This window comes from Polyodon spathula, chromosome 2, assembly GCF_017654505.1.
Source record: "Polyodon spathula isolate WHYD16114869_AA chromosome 2, ASM1765450v1, whole genome shotgun sequence".
Classification (NCBI taxonomy): Eukaryota; Metazoa; Chordata; class Actinopteri; order Acipenseriformes; family Polyodontidae; genus Polyodon; species Polyodon spathula.
The window spans coordinates 57,765,391-57,779,209 of record NC_054535.1 but is presented as its reverse complement, the minus strand read 5'-3'; the positions used below and the strand labels follow the sequence as shown (position 1 = coordinate 57,779,209).

The following is a 13,819-nucleotide window of genomic DNA, read 5'->3' as shown; positions in this document are numbered from 1 at the left end:
TATTTTTTATAGCACTACAGATGCCACTCCAGCCTTAATACAAGACCATCAAATAGCAAACATCAGTATAGCCACAACCTATACTATTGGTCACAAAAGTTGAATATTAAACTTGGTCAAAAGAAGCAATTAGAGGCATTCCTCAACTTACAACGTTTTGACTTACGACTTCATTTGCATTATTACCCTGCTTCGACTTTCTGAACCGCAGTGCCTGCCGTGGTCGCCCTGACTCCGGTCTAGCAGGTTTTTTTTTTTTTTTTTTTTTTTAAATGCATGTAACTATTTTTTTTTTAGAATTGATTTGCCCTTAATGTCCGATAAGAGCAATGGACTCAAAATGAAACCTAAGCTGTGAACTCTGTCACATGATGAGGGGCTTAACTTCAAGCGATCATAGTTCCAGCTAGGAGTACCGCATATATCACTGGAAAGCATTACAGATGCCAGAGTAATATGCGCGTACCCACCAGACTAAGTGTAAAGAATTAAATCAATATTTGCATGAGTACAATATAACAGGTCATTTTTGTAAAAATATATTATTTGGCAAAAGAGTCAGAAACGTAACCCCAATTTATAACATTGTTCCTATGGGAAAATGTGCTTCGACTTACGACGCTTCGAATTACAACGCGACTTTCAGGAACCCACTGTGTCGTATGTGCGAGGACTGCCTGTATATTATACCAAGACATAAAAAAGTAACTGCTTAATCTGAATTAACCAGCGAATTCCAGGAAACATTCTTGGTCAACATTTTTTTTCTTCAACCCAATATCTAATTTTGTATTCCTGGCTTAACTTTGATAGTTTAAATTAAAATTGGAATTCAGTTGGCAAATGAGAAGGCAAATGGCTCAGAATATAGTGGGGTAGTAAGCAAAACTGCAAATAGAGTACAGATTCTGTCTAGATTAGAAATATGCCAATTATATGCAAAACATTAATATTTTCATCATCCTCTCAAAAAGGTCTACACATACTAAAATCAATTTATGTACTTACAAATAGGCTGTATTTAAATACACCAACATATTTCAGGCACCATAACCTATTGGAAATCATTACATTTTTATATTTGTTTTAATGCTTTCAAAACTTTGTCCCCACTTTTGAACTGTGTTAAAGTGTTCTGTTTAGTACAAATAAGGACTTGGCCTTCAAATTTCTCACTTTTACAGAGGATGATTAAAAAATTAGCTAAACCCCAAAGTTCTGTACAATGCCGCAATCAAAGCAGATGATTAGCTACTGTCCAACACAAATGATTAGCACCTTTTTATTCTTCTTGGAACATGTTTCTGGTTAAACCAATTAACGATTCAGGTAAAAGCTTTTTTTACATTCCTTTTAATCTGCTTTTTGTTGTTTTTTTTTGTTTTTTTTTAAAAGACAAAAACACTAACACTGATACAGTCATGTACATTCTAGTGGTTATATGAATTGAGTATTTTTTATAATTATATATATAAAAATACACACACTTTCAAAAAGGTAGCATAACTGCATTGCATCTGTAGGTCTTTAGGCGTCGGTCTTCTTTTTGTTTTTCTTCAGGAAGGAAGGCGTGCGGAACTTCTTCTTCTTCTTGGAAGGGGACTTGCTGGGGGATTTGTCGCTGCCTGGATCAGCAGCAGCTGCTGTGTCCTCAGGGGCCTGGGTGGTTGCTTGTTCGACAGGAGGGGGTTGCGAGTTGTGGTCCTCAACAGGGGGAGACTGCTGCTGCTTCCCAGTCTGGCTTTTGGTCAGATCCTCTGGATGGGTGCTGATCTCCTCCCTTCCAGAAGTAGGGAAGGTGAGGGCTTCCGAGGGCTCATCAGGGGTCAGGTCTGGAAGGGTCTGTCTCAAAGTTGCTGCATCGCTCTCGTCTTTGTATGTATGTTCTTGCTGGGATTCTATAGGATTCACAAAAGCGGGGGGGGGGGGGGGGGGGGGGGGGGGGGGGGTAATAGAAAGTGTTTTCATATCTTTGGGTTCTTACCAGCAAAAATGCATTCTTTGTCACTCATGTAAGACTTACCATAGTCTTAGATTTTACTGAATATAATATTTTATTAATTAGCTACAGACTGATCCTTGCTGCTTATATTGAGCTGGCTCAGCCAGGACAGCCAATTATAAATAAAACATGTAATACGTTGAAGCAGAGTTTGTTGCATATCTCCAAATACCATATATTAGGGTTTGTAATTCAGGTCTGGCAATGGAATGTGAAACAAGTAATCTGATTAATCAAGCAAGTTTCCAGCTGTCTATATATTGGATGGATACAGAGTTGTAGCCTCATCACATTATCAGAAATCACTGCACTGCCTCACTGAACTGAATTTACAGTACCGGTAGCCATCTTTTTTATAGTTGCACTAAGTAACTATTAGGCTTGTACGAGAACAATCAAATTATTTATCAATTGGGACCCCACGGTAAATCGACAATATTTTATTGAAATCGAATATTCCATGAAATTAAAAACATGTATTGTACATTAACTTACTGTTAAGAATGTAATCTATGTTGTTGCTTCTAAAAGTTACCGAATGTGTGTATGTAACCTGCTCTGTTAATGTATTTTATACATATTTTGTTTCAAATCAGTCCCGTCTGTGAAATTAATAATATTTAACATTACTGTTTTTTTTTTTTTTTTTTTTTAACCTTTGTTTTGAAACAATGCACTATCCGCAACCTTTTTAGTTTGATTGCCACTGGATAATAAATGGCACTGGATCGTAGCTCAATGTATGTGATCTAATGAAACATTTCAGGTTGTACAAAATAGTTTACCACCAGTAGAATTCAAAATTATTGTACATGATCCGCTGCGATAATTGTAGGTTTTTAAATAAATTTTGGACACAAAATGTGGATCGCAAAATGTTCACCTGCTAAACAATATCAGTTGAGACCTCCTAGGATACTAACCCCCCACCCCCCATGCCCATATTTACCAAATCAGTGAGGATAGCCTAGAGTGGTTATTGGTTGCTGTTAAGTGTCAATCAATAAAACCTGTCCAGTTTTCTCCCAGTTTAGAATAGCCAATTATATTTAGGCTCCGCTCACTGCTACCACCCCCACGCTGACTCTGGAAGGCGAAGACAAACACATGCTGTCCTCCGAAGCGTGTGCAGTCAGCCAACGGCTTCTTTTTTACACTGTAGACCTACCATGCAGCTACCTCAGAGCTACAGCATCGGAGGACATTGCAGCTCTGGGCAGCTTACAGGCAAGCCCGCAGGCACCCGGCCAGACTATAGGGGTCGTTGGTGCACGGTGAGCCGAGGACCCCCTTACCGACCTAAGACCCCCCCAGGCGGCACTTGGCCAATTGTGCGCCGCCCCCTGGGAGCTCCCGTCCACGGTTGGCAATGGAATAGCCTGGACTCGTAACGGCGATGTCCAAGCTATAGGGAGCATCCTGCACTCCATGCGGAGCGCCTTTACTGGATGCGCCACACCGGGAGCACCATAACTTCATTGTATTTAAGTGGGGGGCAAAAGTACCCAAAATACAGTTTCATGAAGAATTAATTTCATGGTCTGTGTTACGTTTTTCACAGCCTTGAAATAGGTCGGGCCTTAGTAACGTACTATAAGTGTAAGCGAATCCACAAGGACGAAACACTTCTCTGAGCACTCCAGTATGTAAATTGATTAGGCCTATACATGTACGAAAGAGATATTCTTCATATCGTGGTTGTAATGTGGGCAGTAGATCAATTAATAATAAATCCAGATATACGTATGAAAGAGAGATTATACATATTCAAGTATGGAGACGCAAAATAAAATTAAATCAACTGCAGTTATTGCTGTCGAAAGTTCAGTTGCAAGAAGGGGTCGGCTACCTCTAATATACTGTTTGGAAAAATGACGATACAGTTACATTCACTGAAGTTAATGCAAATATAAGTGGCTATGCAACGTCATGTAAAGTTTGGATTAAAATATGACAGCAAAAAGTGAAATGCATCTCTGCAGTCGCGGCACACTGGAAGGGATTGCTGCTTTCACTAGCAGAAGCTGGGCCACATAATCCATAAATTGTAACCAACAGCAAATTTAACAAACAAATAAGAGATTAGTTATTTCCAAGTGAATAGCCCAGAATGTTAAGGTAGTTTTTAAAGCTGTTTTTTTTCCCTCTTACTCTGAAAATTTTACACAAAACAAGGCAAAGGTTAGTGACAGCAGGAATATGAAAATTGGAGAGTGCTATATTTAAATGCTGATGTCTTAAAACATCAGGATTTGTTTGAATTAGTTTTTTTTTTTTTTTTTTTTTTTTTTACTATGCTTTATAAAAAGAGGACTTATTGTTCCTTTAAACTGTTACTGTGAGAAACTTTTTTTTTTAAGCATTTTATCTTGATAATGATCGAGAATTGTCACTAGAATTAGCACGATAATTGATGTCAACACCAGGGTTCGACCAACTACTTGAAGATATTAAATGTCTCTGAAGCAACTGAACCACCAAAGAAAACCCCCAAAGTAGTAAGTAGGCATGCCGATTTGGAGAACAATTCAATGAATTAATAAAATGACAAAGTGGGCAATTACCCTAATCTTTCAGGACTGGCTAAAACAGAAACAAACTGAAATGGATGTCTCAACTGTGGAAAATGCACATCTTAACAAAATACTAAGGGATTTCCCCACCCTCAATGCGAGGAAAAAATAAATCAAATAAAATATGCCTTTACAAAGATACAACCTCAATTACACATATGGAGGCAGTTTGCGGCCATCTGCTGTCATACAGAGCATTAGTTATGTGCTGCTTTTCATTTTCCTCAGAAAGCTAATGATGCATCTTTGAAAATGGCTGCCCGTATGTCATGGATGATTCGAGATTGGGCAGTAATGTTCTGGTTTGTCTTTTCTCAGCAGCAAGTCACCTTGCTGCTTGTGTTTTCGGGCAGTGACGTCTTTTGTTGACTATTTTAATCACCATACTGTACTCGAATTTAAGATGCAGGATATTTTTGAGAAGCAAATAAATTAGTTAAAAAGTGTGTCTTAAATTCAAAGGAACACAGTATACATACTTTTGATCACTTAAATACAGCAAACGTTTACCTTATTGACCCAAACCTGTTACACTGCATTTAGGAACCTTGCAGTCTGTTTAGTTTGCTTCCGGTAAATGACTGAACACACTAAATAGAAATGCATAATTTCTTCAAAATGTCTTTAACAAGCGAGACACCAGCTACAAAGATAGGAATGATTTCTGCTAAAGATCGCTTTGTCCAGTACAGGGGGACATTTCATGTGCCTGTTATTTTTACATTTATTTGTTTTTATTTGATTTGATAATTCACTGAAAAAAAAAAAGAAGTTGGACATAAATTAAGTAGTCTACAATTTACCATTTACTGTTTTTAAGGTAAGCATTTAAATATTTAGGAACATTTGTTGTGATTTTTTTTTCGTGCTTTAATAAATATGTTTAAAATCGTGAAATAACAAATTTTTGGACTGTGAAATAAACCATTTTTACCAATAAAAAGATACAGCCCTACATATACTGCATATCTCAGTTCACATCCTAGTTTAGCTCAAGCTGCCATTGACCATTTGCTTTTGAATTTGCTTCTTTTAAAAAAAGTAAATTAAATATTCTTAACTATTATTTTTTGAATCCAATAAACCTGCAACACTGTTTTGCACTTCTACAGGCACTTTAATTCAGGGTAATAGCACTTCAGACATAAATCATATATAAATTAATCAAATTGCACTTTCTTACCTGATTTAATAATTCTAATGCAGGTCTTTTAATCCCATGTACAAGTTGTAAGCAGTATAAGCCATATACAGTTAATCGAGTTGTCAATTATGCCCTGGAGTCTACTGTTACGAAGGTGGCATGGCATGGCCTTGATTTAAGAAGGTGCCAGAAAAAAGCCAAACATTCGATCTCTCCTGATGCCAACAAAGCAGCTACTGATTCCAGATTGTTATGATGTCCCAGCTGTGGAAACGCTAAATAAACAGTGAAAGATAACACACCATCCGATCCAATTTACATAAATTAGCAGCCTGTTCCATGGTTTGTATTCCATCCCATATACAGAAACACCATGTGGTCCATCAACCATATGTACTGTACTCAAAACCACCAGTCATAACTGGGCACTTTTTATTTAATGTCTCCCTTATGTTATGTTAGCTGTGACTTGGTCAATAAAAGTTTTATACATGGGAAATAAAAATGGTTTCTGTTAGTAAGTGACCTAGGCCCATTTTAAAGAATGAAAAGCTTTGTAACGAACAAGGCCAAGTTATTTGAGAATGGCTGTGTTTGAGAACGTTAGGTTATCATAATAACCTTAGTGATTGTGACACAGTCATGGCCCGCCCGCGAGGGCATAAAATAACAGCACTCGCAGACCTCAGCATTCCTTGGTGGTAAACTGCTGCCCAGAGCTTCTCAGTCTGCTCAGAGTCCACCAATTACTTGGAAGAGTGACTCCTTCCTCGGAGGAGGCAGCACAGGAGGATGAAGAAGACTGTTTCCTGCAAGGGCTACTTTCCCGGGCACGTCGTCCACTCTCCCCTGGCACAGAGCCATGGAGGGAGGGGCTAGCCACCTGTCTAACAGGGAGTGCTCTGTAGAGCTGTGGGAGAGACATTTCTCCACTATGCGCTTAGACAAATACACAAAACTTGTAGAAACTGCAGTTCACCAGTGGCCCCAGGAAGGAAGAGCATCTACCATGCTTGTCCTCAGGGATAAAACCCAGGCATTATGCAAGTAGCAATGCAGTGTACAGTAACACTGTACAGGTGCTGCCTCAATCTGCTTAAAGGCTGCAACAGGGCTGTTCAAGACCTCAACAAGACCAGCTTGGCATCGAGGATGGTACCGGGTCGGGTGACTGTGGCACCGGGTGGGTGTGGTATTGGTGCCAGTTCGGTACCAGGAACGGAGTGTGTCAGTAACCTCTGTATCGGTATGGTACAGGTCCACCAGTTAGCACTGTACAGGGATGCCCACCTGAAAGCCACCCAATCAGTACCCATACGAGACTGAGGGAAGCCTGCTTGTTTAAATGACCTAACAGCCCTTGCAATGGTGATGCAGAGCTGTACAGGGAATCAAGATGCTCTGGGAAAGATTGCAAGCAACCAGACCTGAAGCAGCCTCTTGGTCCTGCACAGCGCACACTGCAGATAAGCCTGTGCTTAGCCTCTGAAATGACAGAAAATACAATGAGAAAAGAATATTTCTCTCATTCAAAATACAGTAATTAATTACTTTAATTATACAAAACACCTCGTAATTTTGGCCGATGCCAAAGTGTGAATAAAATAACTCTAGCCGGAGCTACTGTAGTCTCGGGAGAGAGCACAGTCAGCCGACTTGCATTGCTTGATCCCTGGGAAGAGGAGCCTCAAGCCGCTGGCTTCACACTGGGCACAAGGCCGCAGTGGGACGTAACAAACAGGTTGTAGTGCACAATATATATGCGTAATGAATTAAAAAAAAAAAAACTATTAGTAAATAAATAATTGCATAAATTATGAAAATACAATAATTAGCAAAATGTACACAGTCATAAGCAACAAGTACTTATCTGATAGGATCCTCCTGTCAGGTCAGTTCTTGAAAGGAAAAATAGCGCTGTGTGTGAGCGCTGTCATTTTATACTCTCCGGGGCAGGCCATGACTGTCATAGGCTCTGCGAGCAGCTTTGATATATTCTATTCAGGTTTAGGATCTTCAGGAGGTAAACACCCATCCGGTAATGGTTACATTTTGTACTTGAAAGGGAACTACCATTACAACGACGCAAAGACCTGGGATGCTCCTTAGGTGTTACTCAGGCTAGTAAGTTTGCAGTGGTAAAGCTTCGTTAAGAAATTGAAGCAAAAAAAAAAAAAAGCACTGTCACCATCAGGCTAAACAATTCCCACTCAAAGTACTTTCTCTATATGATATTCTTAACCATACCTTCCCCATAAAGATCAGTTGTAGTTTACCCGCATCCCTCTGTATATTGTGTTACATTATTATATTCTTCCCAAACCTTAATTTGCAGTTTAACTTTTAGAAACAATTGCCCTAAGCAAGCTTTAAATAAAAACAGGATTTTAAGCATTTATGACAACCCATAGACTTTACTGTTAAATGAAAGAGAAGCTAGGAAAAGAAGAAAAAAGAAAAAAAAAAAAAAAAGTTAACCATAAGCTTTTTGTTTCTAGGACTATCTCAGAGCACTCAAGATTTATTGACCCACCAGAACCTTTTTTTTTTCCCCCAGGAGGTACTATAAATCTACAAACTGGATATCATACCACAGGTTGAAATAAATTAGGTCTCCATCATGGAAGGACACCTTTCATTTCAGCAGCATGTTTTTCCTCCTGTCCAAGAATGTGCCTATTTAAGCTGTAATTGTTTGGGCTTGTACCGATTAGGAGGTGCAGTCTGTATGTCCAATGCCATAACAGGCATAATAACCTTAAACGAGCCAATGTATATCCAACTTTCATTTTGTACAGGGCAAAGTTTTATGGCACTGGTTGCATCTATTTGGTTGAAATTGCTGTTACAACCACCACCTAGTTGTATTAGTGTTGGACTTGGTGGGATCAGTATTATCACATTACGAGAATATGACTTCTGAAATAGTGCCTGTCACCAAAAGAGAGAGAGAGAGAGAGAGAGAATGCAGATGCATTAAATATTTATTTCTTAGCAGATGCCCTTACCCAGAGCAACTTACAGTTGTATACAAGAAATACATATCAAATACAAAGATGCAAGATAGTCAAGCCATGCATGACAAGGTTAAAAAAAAGGCATGTCTGGAAATGAGATGCACAGTACTTACTATGGTAACAGGTACTCTTTAGCATATCCATCTCCTGTTTGTAATGTAGGCACAAGAGGAAAAAACACAAGTAGAAAAATGTCTATGCATTCATCACAGCCAAAAACAAGACCCCAGAAATGAAATGGAAAAGTGAATGGAAAGTACAAGACACATGGTAAACCTTAATATATAAATCTTAAAAAACTAAAAACAAAACAAACAAACAAAAAAAAGACGGGGGGTTAGATTACACCTGTTGAAAGATCTGGCAAATAAAATTATTCCCCATATTTATTTTTCTTAGTTTTTAGAAGCTTATTTTGGCTGAATAGTTTAACAAGCTAAACTAAGCATACTGAATTTCAATTTAGCATTTTTTACAGTTACTTTATGTTACTAATTTTAAATGATTAAAGCATATCCTTCATATCTGAACAGTTCCATCTCCAATACGATAGGTGTAATCCAAATGTAACAAAGAGCAAGAGGTGTGATGTGCTCACATATTTTATAGTACTGTAACAATATCTACAAAAATCAGTGTTTTTAATTCTGAAATCCTACATCTGGCTACTTCAGTAAAATGAAACAGCCAACCTGACCTAAGTGTCCTAACTACAGCAATCTGAAATGCAAGTGCTTAAGGTTTATAATAAATATCCTATCAATGCTAAAAATGACTTGCATTCCCAAGCTTAATAACTGTTTATCAATTTATTTATTACAGTACACATTATTAGATGTGACAGTCTAACTTTGCTAGTCACACACACGTCTTTGCTAGTTACATACACCTCTTTTCCCCATTATTGCTCACAAACACTTCCCATCACAAAATGTTAAAATGGCACAGACCGTTAGTCAAACCCAGTCCAGTTCTGAACTGTCCATGCTATCAGTGAAGTAAGAGAACTGTGAACACTGTACCTTCCTCTGCTTTAGTCGGGGTGCTTGGTGGTGTGCGTGTGGGAGTGGGGACTGCAGGGCTCTGCTCCTTCACTTCTTCGGACACCAGTTGGGATGGGTCTAAACAGTACACAAGAGAGAAAATACTGATTAATAATGATAACTAGAATATCTGACTCTATATGCAAGTGACCTAAAATAAACGGATACCATGTGCACATACGAATGGAAGATATGTATTTTATTTATAATTTAAGATGAAATTAACCTTTTTAATGAACATATTACTGCCACTGGTAGAGGTGATACGAGTTAATATAGACTTAAAAAAAATATATTACTGATGGCACAGATGTACTCGGATAGTAAAAGATGTAATGTATATAAAGATATAGAAAGTGTTGACATACATAATGATGACAGAAAAGTTGAGGATATTTTGAAACAGTAAAAAGTTTATAAAAAGGTATTATGAAATGGACCGTCACCCAATTTAACACAATTTTTTGAAGAAATTAAGATGATCATAATATTTACAGTAATAATACTATTAAAAATGTATAGGCCAACAGCAGACAAAGATGAAAGAATCCCAGTTGAATGTTAGGGATTACAAGGTGTTTTGTTGTGTTAACATTGACCATCACCTTTAGAATTTCAATCAAGTAATCGCAGAGAAATCAAAATCACAAAAACGCTGCAATGCAGCCAACACCATGCATTGGATTAAGAACCAGGTATAATTGAAACCAGACAATGAAGACCATTTCAGAAAACAGAGGGAAATCATGAATCAAGAATCTCCAAAATGTGAAAGTAGGATAGAGACTGCCCTCCTTCACCAAAGCCTAAGGATGCTCAGTAGTACCTGAGGTCATATTAAAAAGATCAGAGTTCGAGCTCAGAGCTTTGATCACTGCAAAATGAAATTCCTTGTGAGGTGATTCGACTGGGTCTTTCTCCTCTGAACCAGGCTGCTCTGCATTCCTGCTCCCAGTGTCTGAAGATTCCTGGCCAGGGCTATGGGAAGGCAGGGAGTCAGTGGGCCCATCACAGCTGTTCAAGTCTGCTTCCTTTCCATTACCAAGTGATTTTTCTGGCTCATTCCGGCAATTGGAGGGGTGCTGCGTCTGTTGGCTAGCACACTGGGGAATAACGGCAACCTCTGCTTCCTCCTGTACTGGATGCAACGGGACAGATTCTGCCTCCTCGAACACCGCGTCTAGTGCAGTGACATGAAAACGGAAAGCACACATGGATGCAAACAGAAATCACAGCGGCACTACTTCACACAACTATTGTTTATTCTATATAGATATAGCTATTTCTTTTTAGAGCCTCTAGGCTCCTATTTTCTATGCATGGATGTCCTAAAAAATAAAAGGGTTGCCTTTTAATACACTGTACCTAAATAACATATGCACTTATTCGTTATAATTATTAAGAATTGACTTATTACTGTGTGTGTATTAACCTTTAAGGGATGTGATTCTCAAGTTATTTATCCCCTTTCTGTCTTAATGCTTTTATGCAAAGTTTTAAAGCAAATATTTATTTATTTATTTTAACTTAATTTGTGCAAATGCGTGTCAATGCCATTGAGAAAGTAGTTTTTAAAACAAAACAAAAAAATAAGGGTTTACCCTTCATTGCTAGCGCTGTGAAATAAACTTGAACCACATCATACAGGACCTAAATAAATAAATAAATAAATAACACCATCTCAGAGCAAAACTGTTGAGACTGTTATATTAAAACAAAAAATAAAAACTGGAAGCAGAACGATTGAGTATAAAGAACGGTACTTTCTGTTTAAAAAATTAACAGCAAGTAAATAATATACATGTTACTTTCTGTCTCACTGCAACAGGTGTCGAGAGATAGATCAAGTTGTAGTACTACAAAGCAATTCATTAATAATTAATTATTTAAGGATTAATAATTTTGAACCAAGCACTATTTCCCTTTCATACCTTGGCCGTGAAACATACATTTACGTAGCAATCTTTATATGGTTTACAGGCAAACCCCGAAACTGGCCAATTTGTGAATTGCCCGGGCAAAGTCCGAAATGAATCACAAAGATCTTTCATTCCGGGCTTTGCTCGGGCAGATCTAGGAGTGCCCAACAATGCCTGGTCAAAGTCCGAAATTAATCTGAAAGATCTTTCATTTTATGATTTTCAGGGGCCACAGTCAGAGCTACCTTTGAAGAGCTTGGTTGACACGCCTACTTGAGTAGCGTCATTCACTCACACTGTCAAATGTGATTCAGCTAATTATTCATGTTCCACCCAGTAACTGCATCCATCTCTCTGGCTGGACAGTTCAATACAACTCATTATTCTTTTTTGTTATTATGTTGTTAATAATACTGTCCTTTTTATACGCAAGTGTCAATGGGCTTTCTCGTGTCAATTTTTTTGACACGTTGTTGAAAAGATGTTCCTTGTTTCCAAGTGTGACGTATATATATATATATATATATATATATATATATATATATATATATATATATATATATATATATATATATATATTTTTTTTTTTTTTTTTTTTTTTTTTTTTTGTCCGCTGGGCTGTAAGGATAGAGTAGAAGAAGCAGAAACGAGCTGTTAGTAAGGCAGTATCGAGGAGAGGACGTGACGAGCCTGTAGCTTGGAATTAGGTGCGGGATTAGAGGGGCCCAGGCTTGAAATTAGGATAGAAGAGAGATCCCAACCGATGAGCTTTCCTGTTGCCTAGGACAGAGTTTGGTTAGAAGTCTGAAAACATAAAAAGGGTTCTGCTCAGCAGAGGTGCCTCGCAGGGCGATAGGAATAGTTGAACAGGGTAGGACTGACTTGTCTGGTGCTACCCTTGCATGAGGTGAGACACAGGCCTCCTAAACCTGGAGCGGGAAGGCATCCCGCAGGGAACCTGCAACAGAGAGATGGGTAAAGGCCCTTGCACATCAGACGCGACGTGAAGAGCGACACGACATGGGCAACGTGAGAACATCAATAATACCTATGCTTTAACAGCACCCTTCACACCAAAGGCGACACAACAAGTGACGTTGCCGCGACAAATTCCAACGCGAGTGATGGGGGGGGGGGGGGGGGGGAACCTGGTCCTATTTTTGTGAATTCGTTGTGCGACAACTATACAACTGAGCAGCATGTGGTTTGAAATCAAGCCCTGTTTCACTTTCACTCAAAATGGAGAATATCATACTTGCAGTATCTAATTTCCCCGACAAGAGTCAAAGCAATTTGTCGACATACAAAAGTACTATCTGAATCTGGCACCATCTAATTTTAGTTCTTGGACTAATCTATGGAATTCATCTATAGCTGATCTTTTTCTTAGGATGCCGTGGGACCCAAATCCAGCACTTATGACGTCTGTGGAATAACAGCAGTAATAAGAGCTTTTCCTTGTCTCGATCAGCCATTTTCTATTGCGTTGTTAGTAATCATACTTTCTGAAAGATTTGGCAAATTTCCAGCTGTCGCGTCATGTCTGTGATCGCTTCTGGTGTGCATGGTGTTTTCGCAGCAAATTTGTCGTGTCGCGGCTACAAGTGACAACGATCTGAGAATGATTAATTGAATTATGATTTATTATTTGAATAGTGTTTATTAGGATTCGTATAACTCGTTAACCTTTTAGCGTTGCAGTTACTATATGGTAACAGTTTGGTTGTTACCATCATGAAAGAAAATGCATTGCAGCTACAGTTTTTTTTTTTTCTTTCCCCTTTTGTTTTTATTGTGTTCGGTTTGTGTTCACAATGCACTTGACTCATTTATATGGTGTGTGAAAAAGATGTTGACAATATCCTGAAAGGCATGTTGAAAGATGGCAACTATTGATGTATTGCTCTGATTTTAGACTCTTGCATAGTGTGGTGGAAGAAAGCACTGGGGGAGCACTTTGCTAATTTAATGAATTCTTGAATGCCTACAGCAGGAGAATGCATTTTACGCAATGCTGCACGGTTCTCCCTCCTAATGTCGACATTAAAAAGTAATTTGAGAAAAGATTTAATATATTTTACTATTTTGAGTTTTGTCAAGTTCAGGAAGATTTTGTCTGAC

The 13,819-nt window shown here is 38.4% G+C and overlaps 1 protein-coding gene across 10 annotated transcripts in view; it reads right to left on the bottom strand.

Annotated features, from left to right (window-relative positions):
* Positions 1–608: 608 nt before the first annotated feature.
* The window catches only part of LOC121298690 (alpha-adducin-like), a 95,659-nt gene continuing 82,448 nt past the window's right edge, over positions 609–13,819 (bottom strand). For 5 of the 10 annotated variants that reach the window (XM_041225881.1, XM_041225899.1, XM_041225905.1 and 2 more), the window contains 3 exons: positions 10,606–10,959; positions 9,759–9,857; positions 609–1,898 (listed from right to left, as the gene is read on the bottom strand). In XM_041225881.1, coding sequence (XP_041081815.1) covers positions 1,528–1,898; positions 9,759–9,857; positions 10,606–10,959 — 824 coding nt within the window. In that variant the 3' untranslated portion in view covers positions 609–1,527. Of the gene's footprint in view, positions 1,899–7,146; positions 7,205–8,848; positions 8,884–9,758; positions 9,858–10,605; positions 10,960–13,819 lie in introns of those variants that run through there. The other 5 variants (XM_041225934.1, XM_041225942.1, XR_005947301.1 and 2 more) reach the window with 4 other exon arrangements.